Source organism: Phyllostomus hastatus, unplaced genomic scaffold, assembly GCF_019186645.2.
Source record: "Phyllostomus hastatus isolate PE091 unplaced genomic scaffold, TTU_PhHast_1.1 phas_contig_150, whole genome shotgun sequence".
Classification (NCBI taxonomy): Eukaryota; Metazoa; Chordata; class Mammalia; order Chiroptera; family Phyllostomidae; genus Phyllostomus; species Phyllostomus hastatus.
The window spans coordinates 27365711-27382254 of record NW_025333611.1 but is presented as its reverse complement, the minus strand read 5'-3'; the positions used below and the strand labels follow the sequence as shown (position 1 = coordinate 27382254).

Below are 16544 nucleotides of genomic sequence, written 5' to 3'. Positions count from 1 at the left end.
AGCAGACTGTGTATTCTGCTACTGCTGGATAGAGTTCTCTGTAGAAGTCTGTTAGTTTGTGTGACTGTTGTTCAAGTCTTCTATTTCCTTGTTGATCTTCTTCATAGTTGTATTATACACTACTGATGATGGAGTATGACACCTCTGTTCATCATTGAATTATTTTCCCCCTTAATTCTGCCCACCTTTGCTTCATGTATTTCAGGACTCTTTTGTTAGGTGGATATATGTTTATAAGTTTTATAATTTCAAGATGTAGTGATCCTTTAATCAATATAAAGTATCACTCTTTAGCTCTGGTAACATTTTTGTTTTAAAGTCTATTTTGTCTGATATAAGTATGGCCATTTCAGCTTTTGTGTGCTTACTGTTTGTGTGATATATTTTTTCTAATCCTTTACTTTCAACCTATTTATAGCTTTGAATCTAAAGTTTGTCTCCTATAGACAGCATAGAATTAGATCATTTTAAAATTCATTATGACTCTTTTCCAGTTTTTGTGGTGTAAGGAGTCATGAGCAGCAAATTCTCCTGAAACACCCTCTAGGAGGTGGTGTGGGAAGTCCTGCACAGGAACCAGCACAAGTACTGGAAGTTTTTGGAGATGGTGGAGCTGCAGATCATCTTGAAGAACTATGACCCCTGAGAAGGACAAATGCTTCTTGGGCACTATCAGGCTTAAATCCACTCCCTTCCCTAAGTTCTCTGTGTGTGTTCTGGGGGACCAGCAGCACTACAATGAGACCAAGGCCATGGACATCCCTCACGTGGATATCGAAGCTCTGAAGAAACTCAACAAGAATAAGAAACTGGTCAGGAAGCTGGCCAAGAAGTATGATGTCTTTTTAGCCTCAGAGTCTCGGGTCAAGCAGATCCCAGGAATCCTGGGCCCAGGTCTGAATAAAGCTGGCAAGTTCCCTTCCTTGTTGACCCGCAATGAGAACATGGTGGCCAAAGCTGATGAAGTCAAATCCTCAATCAAGTTTTAGATGAAGAAGGTGCTGTCTCTGGCAGTGGCTATAGGCCATGTGAAGATAACAGATGATGAACTTGTGTGCCACATCCACTTAGCTGTCAATTTCTTGGTGTCACTACTCAAAAAAGAACTGGCAGGACATCCGGGCTTTGTACATCAAGAGCATATGAGCAAGCCCCAGTGCCTGTACTAAGGCACAGCTTAATAAACTATACTGCTACCTCTCACACACCCTGAAAAAAAAATCTGGACTCCCAGCCAAGATGGAGGCATAGGTAGACACACTGTACCTCCTCACACAACCAAGATAGGGACAACAATAATTTAGAAACAGAATAACAACTGGAATTGATAGAAAATTGAATTGTATAGAAATCAGACAACCAAGAAGTTAAAATAGACCCATTCATCCAAACCAGTAGCTGGGCAGAGCTGGGCGCTGGTTGTTGGTCGCAGTGCAGAGAGCAGAGAGCATTGGGACTGTGTGCGTGAGGCATCTGGGGCATGCAAGACCGCAGAAGGTGGACCCTGAGTGCACAAGTGGCAGCTGAAAGACCCCAGCCAAGGGGTAGAAACTGGCAGACCCAGCGAGGCAGCGATTGTGAAGCAAGGCACTGCGCACAACCCAGGATAACAGCTCTGGGAAATAGAGCCTTGAGACACTGACTGAAAACACTTGTGGGGGTTGAGGCACAGGGAGAGACTTCCAGCCTCACAGGAGAGGTCCTTGAAAGTCCCATGGGGTGCACAAGCCCATTCACATGGGAATTGGCACCAGAGGGGACCAATTTGCTCAGGGGAAGGGGTGGAAGAGACTGAGGTCCGACAGAGCGGAGCAAGCGCCATTGTTCCCTTTCAGACCCCACCCCCACATACAGTGTCACAACCCAGCAACTGGGGTGCCCCACCCTGGTGAACACCTAAGGGTCTGCCCCTCATGCATAACAGGTGCAACCAGACCAAAGGAAAAAAAAAGATGGCTCAAACAGATTTGAAAGCACCACATTCAGTACTTTTAAGTGACTGAGAGATAGCCGACTTATCAGATGCACAGTTCAAAGCACTGGTGATCAGGATGCTCACAGAATTGGTTGAATTTGGTTGCAAATTAGATGAAAAAATGAAGGCTATGCTAAGTGAAATGAAGGAAAATGCACAGGGAACCAATAGTGATGGAATGAAAGCTGGTTCTCACATCAATGGAGTGGACCAGAAGGAAGAAAAAAACATACAATCATAAGAGAATGAATAAATAAGAATTCCAAAAAATGAGGAGAGGCATAGGAACCTCCAGGACATCTTTAAATGTTCCAACATCTGAATTATAGGGGTACCAAAAGGGGAAGAGGAAGAGCAACAAGTGGAAAAGTTATTTGAACAAATAATAAAGGAGAACTTCCCCATTCTGGCAAAGAAAATAGACTTCCAGGAAGTCCAGGAAGCTCATAGAGTCCCAAAGAAGTTGGACCCAAGAAGGAACACAGCAAGGCACATCATAATTACATTAGCCAAGGTAAAAATGAAGGAGAGAATCCTAGAAGCAGCAAGAGATAAGGAGACAGTAACCTACCTACAAAGGAGTTCCCATCAGACTGTCAGCTGATTTCTCAAAAGAGACCTTGCAGGCAAGAAGGGGATGGAAAGAAGTATTCCAAGTGATGAAAGGCAAGGACCTACCTCCCAGATTGCTCTATCTAGCCAAGCTTTCATTTAGAATAGAAAGGCAGATAAAGTGCTTCTCAGATAAGGTCAAGTTAGAGGAGTTCATCATCACCAAGCCCTTATGTTATGAAATGTTAAAGGGACTTATCTAAGAAGAAGAAGATAAAAAACATGTATAGTAAAATGACAGCAAACTCACAATTATTAACAACCACACCAAAACAAAAAGAAAAGGAAACTGAGCAAACAACTAGAACAGGAACAGAACCACAGAAATGGAGATCACATGGAGGGTTGTCAACAGGGGAGTAGGAGGAGGAGAGAGGGAAAAAAGGTACAGAGAATCAGTAGCATAGATGGTAGGAAGAAAATAGACAGGGGGAGGGCAAGAATAGTATGGGAAATGTAGAAGCTAAAGAACTCATAAGTATGACACATGGACATGAACTAAAGGGAGGGAAGATGGGTGGGAGAGGGTGTGCAGGGTGGAGGGGAATGAAGGGGGGCAATGGGAGAACTGTAATAGCATAATCAATAAAATATGTTTAAAAAATAAAAAAATAAAATCCATTCTGCCTATCTCTGCCTTTTAAATGGAGAATTAATCCATTTACGTTTAGAATAATGGTATACTGATAAGGAAGTATTCACTTTGGTCATTTTGCTATTTGTTTTATGTATGTCTTATAGCTTTTTTTGGGTCTCTTATATACTCCATTGCCAGCTTCTTTTATGTTTAGCTGATTTTTTTGTAGTTACATGTATTGATTCCCATCTGATGTCCTTCTGTGTTTTTCTATAAATATATTTGTGATTACTATGGGAGCATATAACATCCTAAAGATGTAACAGTCTCATTTTAATCAAAACAAAATTAACTTCAATTATATACAAGAAGTTTATTCCTATGCACCTTCCTCTCCCCTTCCTTTATTTTTTTAAAGTTTTATTTATTTATTTTTAGAGAGGCAGGAAGGGAGGGAGAGAAACATTTATGTGTGAGAGAAACATTGATCAGTTGCCTTGTTCATGCCCCTAACTGGGGACCTTGCCCACAATCCAGGCATGTGCCCTGACTAGGAATTGAAGTAGCAATATTCCAGTTCTCAGGCCAGTGCTCAATCTACTGAGTTACATCATCCAGGGCTCTTTATGTTTTGATGTCACATATTACATTTTTATGCATTGCATACCCAATAACATAGATTTAAATTATGTTTATGTATTTGTCTTTTAAATTATGTAGAAAACAAAAAAGTGGAGTTATAACCAAAATCTCAAAAATATTGACTTTTATATATGCTCATGTGTTAACTTTCCCTGGAGATCTTTATATCTTCATTTAAATTTATTGTTTAGCATCCTTTGATTTTTTAAAAGATTTTATTTTTATTTATTTTTTATAGAGAGAGAAAGAGAGGGAGAGAAACATTGATGTGCCAGAGAAACATCAGTTGGTTGTCTTTCACATGCCCTCAACTGGGGACTGGCCCACAACCCAGGCATGTGCCCTGACTGGGAATTGAACAAGGGATCTTTCGCTTTTCTAGACAACACCCAATCCCCTGAGCCACACCAGTCAGGGCTAGCATCCTTTGATTTTGACTTGAAGGACTTTTCTTAGTATTTATTTTAGGGCAGGTCAAGTGGTAATACATTCCCTTACTTTTGTTTATCTTGGCATGTTTTAATTTCTCCATCATTTTTGGAGAAGTGTGGGAAGAGGGAAAACATTCTATAGTCCTATGATCAAGTCTCAGTTTTTTAGAAAGCCTATGCTTATGGACTGCAAATTTCACAAGTGTTTCTCAGTTTTTCTTTCCCACTAGGTAGGACAAGATGGCTGGAATGCACTGGAGTTGGGTATTTTCCATCTCCCTCATGAGAGACCAGAGCATACTTGAGTTTGGTATTTCCCTTCCTTCAGGTCTGTTAGGCTCTGATAATAACTCAACAGGTTAGTCTCTCATTAATTAGTTTACCCTAAGTGAAGACCTTGTTAATAAAAATGGAGCCCTCTTGATATTTCAAAATGGTTTCTTTCCCCCTCCTACTGTGGAAGCATGGAGAGATTTTTCTCTGATATTTACTGTGCGAATCTGGTCAAGATCCTGGAGGTAAATCTCAAAAGCCTAAGACTGCTTCCACATGGAGTTTTCAATTCTCAGACTTATCCACCCTTAGCCTCCAGCAACTTGTAAATTACAGTTCACATTGTACTACTGTTGCACTGGTTCCACAGCGGCTTCTGCTCTTGAATCTCTGCACCAGTAATCTGTGACTTCCTTATTTCCCAATCTGCATCCCAAATATTGGGGACAGTGCTTTTCCCTGTGTCCTCCTCTCTCTTACACATCCAAGAAGAGTTCCTGATTCTTCAGTCTGTTCAGCTTTATAGTTGTTGTTAGGATGGAGCTGGTTATTTCCAAGCTCCTTGCGCTTGGAACTGGATACTGGAAGTCCTTGATACTTTCTTTTCATGGGAAAATTTTAATTTTTATGAAGTCTAATTTGTCTAACTTTTCTCTTTTGTTGCCTGTGCCTTTGGTATTATATTAAAAAACTCATTGCCAAACCCAACATCATGAAACTTTTGTCCTATGTTTTCTTCCATTTTTTTTTTTACCATTTTAGGTCTTATACTTAGGTCATGAATCCCTTTTGAGTTAATTTTTATATGTGTCATTAATAATGGTAGATACGACTTCATTCTTTTCTATGCAGATATCCTGTTTTTCTAGCACCATTTGTTGAAAAGACTATCTTTCCTCCCATTGAGTGGTCTTATCTGACTATATACATGAAGATTTATTTCTGGACCTTCTATTTAATTCCATTGGTCTATATGTCTTTTAAAAAATCCTCATCAAGGCCTTGTTTGTTTTTTAAAATGTCATTTATTTATTTTTAGAGAGAGGGGAAGGGAATAAGAAAGAGATGAAGAGAAGCATCAATTGACTTTCTCTCCTGCACTCCCAATCAGCAGCCCACAACTCACGCTAGTGCCTTGACTAGGAATGGAACGGCCTACCGTTTGGTTTGCAGGACCAGGCCCAACCCACTGAGCTACACTAGCCAGGGCACAGATATTTTTGTTGACTTTAAAGAGAGAGGAAGTGGGGAGGGGCAGAGAGAGAGAAAGATATGAGAGAGAGATGTGTGTGTGAGAGAAAGATATGAGAAAGAAACATTGATTGGTTGCCTCCCATATACACCCTGACTGGGGATCGAACCCACAACTTTTTGGTGTATGAGATGACATTCCAACCAACAGAGCCACCTGGTTGGGGTTATGTGTTTCTGCTTATGCCAGCATCACAGCTTTGATTACTGTAGCTTTGCAGTAAGTTTCAAAATTATGAATGTGAATCTGCCAGTTTTGTTCTTTTTCAGGATTAGTTTGGCTACTTGAGTCCCTTGAGATTTCATAAGGATTTTAGAGTGAGTTTTTCTATCTATGCAAAAAAATTATTGGGAATTTGATAAGGATTACATTAAATCTATAGATCGGTTTGGGTATTATTGACATTATAACAATAATCAGTCTTCCAACCCATGATCACAAAATATTTTTCCATTAATTTTTGTGTTCTTTAATTTCTTTCAGAAATAATTTTGTATTTTTCATTATACTGATCTTCACCTCAGGTAATTTCTGAGTATTTTATGATATTCTAAATGGAATTGCTTTCTTAATTTTCTTTCAGATTGTTCATTCTTAGTGTATAATAATGCAACTGATTTTTGTGTGTACTGACTTTATTTCCTGATACTTTGTTGAGTATATTAATTTAAACTTTTTTGTGTAATCATTAGGGCTTTCTATAATAAAGATCATATCACCTGTGAACAGAGATCATTTTACTTGTTTCTAACCAATTTGAATGCCTTTTATTCATTTTTCTTGACTAATTGCTCTGTCTAGAACTTCCACTACTATGTAAAATAGAAGAGGTAAAAATAAGCATTCTTTTCTTGATCCTGAGAGAGGAAAAGCTTTCAGTCTTTCACTACTGAGGATGACGTTCACTTTGGGTTTTTCATAGACTGCCTTTTATTATGTTGGGGTAGTTTCCTTCTATTCCTAGGATTTTGAGTGCTTTTTTTAAATGAAAGAATGATGAATTTTATGAAATGCTTTTTGTGCATCTGTTAATATAATCATGTGGATTTTTTCTTCATTCTGTTACATTTATTTGCTTGTGTTGAGACATCCTTGCATTCCAGGAATAAATCCCACTTGCTCATGGTGTATAATCATTTTAACATGCTGCTGAACCCTGTTTTTAAACATTTGGGGGGGTTAGCATCAATCTTCATAAGGAATATTGATCTGTAGCTTTATTTTATTGTAGTGTCTTTGTTTGGCTTGGGTATCAGGGTAATGCTGACCTCAGAGGGTGAGTTAGAAGTGTTCCCTCCTTTTCAATTTTTGAAAGAGTTTGAGATAGATTGGTATTATTTTCTTCTTTAAATGTTTGGTAGAAGTCACTAGTAAAGCCACTGGGTCAAGGGCTTCTTTTTGTCAGATTTTAAAAATTGCTGACTCAATCTCCTTAATGGTTATAAGTCTATTCAGATTCTATAACTTTTTTCTTTGTAGTTAACAGGAAGATTGCATTTAATACCTTAAGGTAATAGATCTCCAATTTGGGGTTATACCAGTTTAATTTTAATACTATACAAATACTACTTTTTAAATAGCTCTGTCTGATAGTACTTTTTTCAAAGCATTTATGCTCTCACTTGTTTTTTTTCTTGAAGATAGTATTGTATAGTCTTTTATTTTCATGATCATTGCCATGATAATAAAGTCCATGATTAAGTATTGTTTTGTTTCAATTAAGTGTTATCTGACTATTGTTAATTACATTTTTCTAATATTGATAATGGGTTCAAATAGAACATTTTTAATTGAAAGAAAGGGGATGAAACATTATAATATGGTTTGTGGTTGAAATTATAAAGATATTGTAGTTCTCAGTATTAATGCATAATAATTACATAATTTTTAGCTATGTTAGGTATATTTTAAAAGGTAAATAAAGCTTTTACCTGGAAAATTAAGTATATGTAATTCAATAGTATTATGTTTAAAATATTTGAATGCCAGTGGATTGTGGTTAGCATTTATTCTGTTTTCTTAATAGTAATAAAATGTATTCCAAGAATATTTATAATACATTAAAAGTACCTTGTGCATTCAAGTATTGATAATATTGTTTAAATTTACTGATATTTAGAAAAGTTCCAAATTCTGAAGTTGCTTCATTTTGAGAGTAAGAGAATATTGATGTATCTTATATTGCTGTACCTTTTGTAATAAAGTAATGGTTACACTGAACTATTGATATTATATGCTTATTTAAAAAAAATAAAATGGCATCATGTACCCTGGCTCAGGGAGTGGCTCAGTTGTTTGGAACATGGTCCCATAACAGAAAGGTTGCAGGTTCAATTCCAGGTGAAGCAAATGCCTCGGTTGTCAGTTTGGTCCCAGGCAGGGTACATGTGGAAGGTAACTAGTAGATGTTTTTCTCTCCCTTCCCCTCTGTCTTAAGTGAGAATAAAATAAACCTTAAAATACCCCAGCTGGTGTAGCTCAGTGGATTGAGTGTGGGCCTGTGAACCAAAGGGTTGCTGGTTTGATTCCCAGTTAGGGCAGATGCCTGGGTTGTGGGCCAGGTCCTCCAGTGGAGGGGTTGTGAGAGGTAACCACACACTCATGCTGCTCTCCCTGTCTTTCTCCCTCCCTTCCCCTCTCTCTAAAAATAAGTAAATAAAATCTTTTAAAAATAAACCTTAAAAGAAGCATCATGTTTCATCCATATATTAATTATCAGTTTAAACAATGATTTGGGCTTTCTGATTAAAAATACATAATAGATTAATCCTTATAAATATTAATATCCTTAAAATCCATTATACTTTAAGTAGATATGCTAAGGACATTCTTTTAAAAATTAATTAGTGATAATTTACAACCACATACTCAAAATTTTGATGTAGGTATGGTGTTATTATTATAAATTGAACTGAAGTTGAAAAAGAAGTTTACTAATTTTTTTCAAGTAGTTTCTTTCTGAAAATCTAATTACATTAGATTTACATTTAAAATGTTGATGATGGATTATTTTCAAATCTTCAGATATATGAATGATGTTAATTCAATATTCATATTATTTTAACTGAAGTATGACAATATTTTAGCTTAAGAAAAAAAGGAAAAAGTTATGTCATTTACTTAAAATTGGTTCTAGGAATGAAGATCCAATGGACACGAGTTTGAGTTGGCATAATGATTTTTGGAGGTCAAAGTTTTAAGTTGAGCAATTAGATGTTACATAACAAGTAACAAATAGAAATGTTCCAAATGTCGTCATTCTAAGATTTAAAGTATCAAAAAATGGTTCTGTTTTTATACAACATTGAAAGAATCTTAAATATGTTTCTTCAAAAATTTCTACATATTTCATATATAAGTACTTGATAATGATTATAATTTTAAAAATAAACACCTAAACTATACTAGGACAAGGTGAATTTTAGTGGCCTAAGTGGCCTATTTTAAAACTCCAGTGTTCAGTTATAAGTGTTTAATAATAAAAATAAATGAGCTAAAGGCTGTGTTAAATAAAAAGATGTAGTTATTTATTGCAAATTGTTTTTCCCAAACCCAACTGTAATATTTTTGTGAAAACACCCAAAAGAAAATATTGAATTACATACTCTCAAGTGACATTTGAAATGTCTGGGACTTTAAAAGGACATAAAAATTGAAAATGATTGCCTTGACCAAATTGCAAATGAATATGAGGCTATTTTGGAAATCAATGAAGTCTAACACCATCAGCCACATGATGTCGCTGTATACCACAAAGTCTTGTCAATGGAAATGTGCTGTCCGTCAAAACTTAAGGAGGAAGCTCCATTTTGTCACCGCCTGAGAGAAGACAAAAACGTTAAGGAGGTAAATTATTAAAAATATGAAGTAAAAAGGCATGATTTTGACGTAAGGTGAGAGAGGTACGAAAGGTGTAGTGAGTGCTTTTGCGATGCTGTATCCCAGGCTAAGTGACAAGGGAGCCCGGTGCCTGCTGCTTTCTCTTCTGCTCCTTGCAGCCTGGAAGCCGGGGAGCGGCCAGGTCCACTACTCGGTCCCCGAGGAGGCCAAACACGGCACCTTCGTGGGCCGCATCGCGCAGGACCTGGGGCTGGAGCTGGCGGAGCTGGTGCCGCGCCTGTTCCGGGTGGCGTCCAAAGTCCGCGGGGACCTTCTGGAGGTAAACCTGCAGAATGGCATCTTGTTTGTGAATTCTCGGATCGACCGCGAGGAGCTGTGCGGGCAGAGCGCGGAGTGCAGCATCCACCTGGAGGTGGTGGTGGAGCGGCCGCCGCAGGTTTTCCACGTGGAGGTGGAGGTGAAGGACATTAACGACAATCCTCCAGTCTTCAGAGAGAGAGAACAAAGGTTATTTATTCCTGAAAATAGACTGCTGGATTCGCGTTTCCCGGTAGAGGGCGCTGCTGACGCAGACATTGGCACAAATGCTCTTCTAACATACACTCTCAGCCCCAGCGATTATTTCTCTTTGGATATACAGGCTAATGATGAACTGAGTAAGTCACTTTCACTCAAATTGAGGAAATCTTTGGATAGAGAAGAAACACCAGAACTTCTTTTACTATTGACAGCCACTGATGGGGGCAAACCTGAACTGGAAGGTACAGTCCAGCTGCTGATCACGGTGCTCGACGTTAACGACAACGCCCCGCTGTTTGCCCAGGCCGTGCACAGAGTGCACTTGCTAGAAACTGCAGCAGACGGAACGCCAGTGACCACGTTAAATGCCTCAGACGCTGACGAAGGTGTGAATGGAGAAATTGTCTTTCTATTTGGCAGTGATGTTCCTCTTAACATTAGAAAGAACTTCAAAATTGATTCCAACTCAGGAGAAATTAGGCTAATTGGTCGGCTGGATTATGAAAAAACAAAATCTTACGAAATTCAGGTAAAAGCAGTTGATAAAGGAAGTCCCCCGATGTCAAACCACTGCAAGGTTTTAGTGAAAGTGCTGGATGTAAACGATAATGCTCCGGAACTGGCGGTCACGTCCTTGTCCTTGCCGGTCAGGGAGGACGCTCCGCTCGGCACCGTCATCGCCTTCATTTCCGTGTCCGACCGCGACTCCAGCGTCAACGGGCAGGTGACCTGCACCCTGACGCCCGATGTTCCCTTCAAGCTGGTGTCCACCTTCAAGAACTACTATTCACTGGTGCTGGACAGCTCCCTGGACCGCGAGAGCGTGGCGGACTACGCTGTAGTAGTGACCGCGAGGGACGGGGGCTCGCCCTCGCTGTCCGCCACCGCCAGCGTGTCCGTGGAAGTGGCCGACGTGAACGACAACGCGCCCACGTTCGCGCAGCCCGAGTACACGGTGTTCGTGAAGGAGAACAACCCGCCCGGCTGCCACATCTTCACGGTGTCCGCGCGGGACTTGGACGCGCAGGAGAACGCGCTGGTGTCCTACTCGCTGGTGGAGCGGCGGGTGGGCGAGCGTGCGCTGTCGAGCTTCGTGTCTGTGCACGCGGAGAGCGGCAAGGTGTTCGCGCTGCAGCCTCTGGACCACGAGGAGCTGGAGCTGCTGCAGTTCCAGGTGAGCGCGCGCGACGCGGGCGTGCCGCCTCTGGGCAGCAACGTGACGCTGCAGGTGTTCGTGCTGGACGAGAACGACAACGCGCCCGCGCTGCTGCCGCCTGGGGCGGGCGGCGGGGGCAGTGCTGTGAGCCAGCTGGTGTCTCGGTCTGTGGGCGCGGGCCATGTGGTGGCGAAGGTGCGCGCGGTGGACGCGGACTCTGGCTACAACGCGTGGTTGTCTTATCAGCTGCAGCCGGCGGCGGGTAGTGCGCGCAGTCCGTTCCGCGTGGGGCTGTACACGGGCGAAATCAGCACGACACGCACCCTGGACGAGATGGACGATCCGCGGCAGCGCTTATTGGTGCTGGTGAAGGACCACGGGGAGCCAGCGCTGGCGGCCACGGCCACGGTGCTGCTGTCTCTGGTGGAGAGCAACCAGGCGCCAAAGACCTCTTTGAGAGCATCTGCAGGGACCGTGATCGCGGAGACCGCCCTGGTGGACGTGAACGTGTACTTAATCGTTGCCATTTGCGCGGTGTCCAGCCTGTTGGTGCTCACGCTGCTGCTGTACACGGCGCTGCGGTGCTCGGCGCCGCCCACCGAGGGCGCGTGTGGACCCGGGAAGCCGGTGCTGGTGTGCTCCAGCGCGGTGGGGAGCTGGTCGTACTCGCAGCAGAGGCGGCAGAGGGTGTGCTCTGGGGAGGGCCCGCCCCCGCCCAAGACGGACCTCATGGCCTTCAGCCCCAGCCTCCCTCCGGTTCCGAACATGTCGGAAGGAAATGGACATCCAGAAACAAATTCGGAACTTTCCGGTAATGTAAGTCCAACATTCAAGTTTTGGCTTTAACTTTTTTTTTCAAAACAAAATTTAACTTATATAACCACCTTATCTAATTTGACTTTTTAAAATGTATTCAAAGTGTTCACAGTAATTGAAACAAATCTTTTAAAAAAGATGTTATTTATTTTTTAGAGAGAGGGGAAGGGAAAGAGAAAGAGAGAAACATCAGTGTGTGGTTGCCCCCCAAGTGCCCCCAACTGGGGACCCGGCCCGCAACCCAGGCATGTGCCCCGACTGGGAATCAAACAGGTGACCCTTTGGTTCACAGGCCCGTGCTCAATCCATTGAGCTACACCAGCCAGGGCAGAAACAAATCTTATCATTTAATATAGATATTCTGTTATTTGCAGCTGCATCTTGAAGGGAACATGGAAACAAAAAACAAAACAAAAAAAATGTAGGGACAGATTGTCATATTATTTACGAAACTACCCTGCTTTTAAAAAATACTGGAATACTAAGTAGTCTTGATTATTAACGCAGGATCTCAACATAACTAAGTACAGTGACATTTTCAGGTTTATTTAGTACCTCGATCTTGTAGTGAAACGTCAGCCCTGGACAAAAATCAACTTCTCTCGCCCACTCATATCACTATGTCCCCATAGCTGCCTTCGCTAACGGCCATGCTGCAGGTTTCCTCTGCGGAGTTCGGTGTGCACGCAGGGACCCGTCCCACAAGCCACGGGGACGCCCTGCACGGAGCCTGGGACACAGCCCCAGCGGAACAGCGAGGGCAAGGTCGCTTCCGGCGGACCACACCGTACTTAAAATGATAATTTTAAATCTATTACTTAAAATAATAACTGGGTTATGAAAAGACTTAGATTTGGTGTAATGTTGCTTTTCCCATTTTCCTTGTACAAACAAGGTGTTTACAAAGAAAGATCTTCTTCTATTCATGACTTTAAAAAAAATACAGCAATAAAATGCTGTTATTATTAACAAGTTTTCTTAGAAACAAAGAAGATGAAGGTTTTTCCTGTATGTGTGAATAGTACACAGAAACTATATGTGTAATTCTCATTGTCTCAGCTAAAGAAAAATATAATCAAACAGGGGGAAATGTCCTGGAAAGAGAAATGAAAATGATGGAACCATTGAGATAGATAGAGGAAACTATATTTTGAGGCCAAACTAAAAATCATAAATAGTATGGCAAAAGTAAACATATATTTTCTTCTACAGAGCCAGAGGCTGGCATTTGAAGCTAAAATGGCACATGTTGTTTCTTCAAGAACTTGTATAGGTGAGGAGTTATCTAACAATACTCCACTGAGAGGTAACAATAAGATTGTTAATGGAACTGAGCATCATTTGAAGAATACCAATAGCCTTTTAATTTTTTTGAAAATTAACTTTAGAGAAAGAGGAAGGAAGGAGGGAGTGGGGGAGGAGGGAGAGGGGAGAGAGAGAGAGAGAGAGAAAGAGGCCGTGGAACACTGATTTGTAGTTCCACTCAACCAGCACTCACTGGTTGCTTCTTGACTGTGCCCTGACTGGGGATGGACTCCCAAATCTTGGTGCATCAGGACGATGCTCTAATCAGCAAAGCTACCTGGCCAGGGCAGCCTGAAGACATTTAGGCGTGCCTTTGCACAAATATATTGCGATCACTGACTTAAAAGAAATTTTAGATTGATGACTGACGGATCTAAGAACAGCTGAACAATTCTGTCTGTGTCGGGCTTGCTGTTGGGCTGGTTGAAGGTGTAGACTTGAAGGTGAATGTTAGTGAGTGATCATTGAAACAAAAGATGTGGCTTTGAAAAGGAGATTTTTTTTAAATGAAAAGGTAATTCTGGAATGGAGAAAAAGATTATCGTGGAGTGATATTGTTACTTAGTATTTATTTTAATATAAAGAAATATGAGTAGATTTCCCATTGGCAGTTAATATTGTTGTCTCATTCAGAATCTTTGGGTAGTTAACACAAATTTGTCTTGTTTAAATTCTTTTTGTAAAAAATTCTCACCTGAGGATAGGTTTTTTTGTTGGTTTTAGAGAGGGGAAGGAAAAGAGAGAAACAGCTATGTGAAGGAGAAACAATGATCCATTACATACTGTAGGCACCCCGCTTAGGTAGGTGCCTGATCAGGGAATGAAACTGTAACTTAGGCACGTGCCCTGACCAGAAACCGAACCCACAAACTGTTGGTGTGTGAGATGACTGTCCATTCAGCTGAGCCACCTGGCCAGGGTAACACAATTTTCAATAGTTTTGTCTTTCTTTATAAGATTTATTTCAGGAAAGGTATGTCAATTCCTCTCCTCTTTATTAAGATGAACCAGTTGCTTTATTTTCTAACTTTTCAACTGCTCTTTCCTATGAGTAATGTGTTATTCATTGTGTATTTTAGTATTAATAAAGGCATAGAATAATATAGACTCATGGCCAAACTTACTCTTTAGATCTTACTTCATGGTATGTTTACAATTCAAATTAGTCACTCATTTAGGAAATTTATTGACTTAAAAATGGTCATATCCTCAGAAGAGGAAGTTTTATATGATGAGATCTTTTACCAGATTATAATCATTGTTATACCACTGGTTTAATTTTACTTAATATTAATTATCCATTAAAGTTAGTAGCTTCATATTTTTGTTGTCTATCTGAAAACACTAGGCCATGATCACTGTGCTGAACATACCGAGAGTAACGGTGTTACTCTCACACTTCTGTGGAGGTTCCAACTTTCAAAGACACCAAGGAAAACAAAAGCTTGCTTTTGTAAAATCTTGTTAACCACATACATTATCTTTCAATTATTCAATTTCAGTAATTAGCTTTTGTTTCATGACTATGATTTTAAGAATTATAACTTTATTTTCAAGTTACCTTGGTATGATGATATGAACGTAATTCCAATAGTAGAGAAATCTTACTTTTACATCACCTAAAATACAAGACAGAACACTTGAGAACACTAATTCTTGGTATGTTTCTTCTTTAAAAAAAAAAACCTTCCCTCCCAGGATTAGGATTCTAGTTCTATTTTCTGGTATAACACTAAGTAATTAGAAAGTAAGGTACCACTTCAGGCACTTTTGAGACTTGTGGTCAGTCAAGAAGACAAATAAGAATGAGAAGTAGTTGTTTATTTTGATACCAGTATTTTTGTTCTCTTCTTTCTGGGAACACTGGAGGATTTCACTTCCCTGTTACTTTGAGGTGTGGCTTTCTTTCACCAATGAAATGTGAATGTGTCTCACTTCCAAGCAGAAGTGTGTAATTGCCAGTGCAAGCCTCTTCTGCTGTCTTATGCTGCTGCGGCAGTTATGAAAGCACAGGTTGATGTTGAGATGCCATAATCGGAAGGCAGCTTGGGATGCTGAGCCAGCGCGTGGAGGAAAGCTGTCCCAGGCAGTCTCCATAACCAAGAAGACTTTGTAGGAGCCAGAAATAAAAACTGTGTTTGTTTTAGAGGGAAAATTGAGATAGCGTATAGCAACATGTTCACTGTGGTTCCACTGTCATTAAGCTAATGTGAACAGAATAAATTTTGGGAGGAGAGCATTACAGCTGATAGATTATTATTCACCTCTTTGCTAAGATATCTGACCATTAAACAGATTACGTAACTTGGATTCCATGGAAAAATAATTGTGCTGTGATTTCTTTTTCTTACTCTATAGAAAAAGAAAAACAATAAACAATTTAAAATATCTTAGGCACCTCTTCTTTTTATGTCTTATCTAGCATACCTTCCCTTGTTTTCTTTTGTTTTCATTCTAGGGCTTTGTTGTAGTTTTATGAAATACTGGGGTGCAGCTGTTGCGAGAATAAATGCTCTGACACATAAACCTTAGGGAACTGACAGGTGGCTTTGATATGTGCAAGGGATATAATTTTGGCAATGGAAACCATATTAGTTTCAGAGGGCTGCTACAACAAGTTGCCACAAACTTGGTGGTTTAAAATAATAGAAATTTATTATTTTTTCAGTTCCACAGGCCAGAAGGCCAATGTCAAGGTGCTCGTTGTCAGGGCTGTGTTCCCTCTGGAGACTCTGGGGAGAATTCTTCCTTGCCTCTTCCAGTTTCTGGTGGTTCCTGGCATGCCTTGGCTTGTGGCAACATAACTCTAGTTTCTGCCTCGGCCGTCACATTTCTTTCCTGTGTCTCTCTGTATCTTCTCTCTTTTCCCCTCTTATAAGGACACCTGTTATAGGATTTATGGCCAACCTTTATCTAGAATGGTGTTAGGGTTAGAGTTACCTTAATTATGTCTGTACTCCCTTTATTCCAGATAAGGTCACATGCCAAGGTTCTGGGTGGGTATGTCTTTTGGGGGCTGCTATTCCTCCAACTCACTACAGGTGCCAAGAGATGTCAAGCTGGTGGCATTTGCGGAGCATGGCTTCTCAGTCTTCTTTCCCCGTTGGGGGAAATATGCTTGGATTTCTGGCAATAGCACTCTCTCT

At 40.5% G+C, this 16544-nt stretch overlaps 1 protein-coding gene and 1 pseudogene across 1 annotated transcript; both read left to right on the top strand.

Annotated features, from left to right (window-relative positions):
• Positions 1 to 514: 514 nt before the first annotated feature.
• LOC123813209 lies at positions 515 to 1169 on the top strand (annotated as a pseudogene).
• An 8524-nt stretch (positions 1170 to 9693) lies between these two features.
• On the top strand, positions 9694 to 12123 carry LOC123808730 (protocadherin alpha-1-like). The gene has a single exon (XM_045823540.1). The coding sequence runs from the start codon at positions 9694 to 9696 to the stop codon at positions 12121 to 12123; it is 2430 nt and encodes an 809-aa protein (XP_045679496.1).
• The last annotated feature ends 4421 nt before the right edge of the window (positions 12124 to 16544 follow it).

Excerpts from the sequence above, each read along its gene's own strand:
- LOC123808730 (XM_045823540.1), top strand. The coding sequence starts at position 9,694 with ATGCTGTATCCCAGGCTAAGTGACAAGGGAGCCCGGTGCCTGCTGCTT.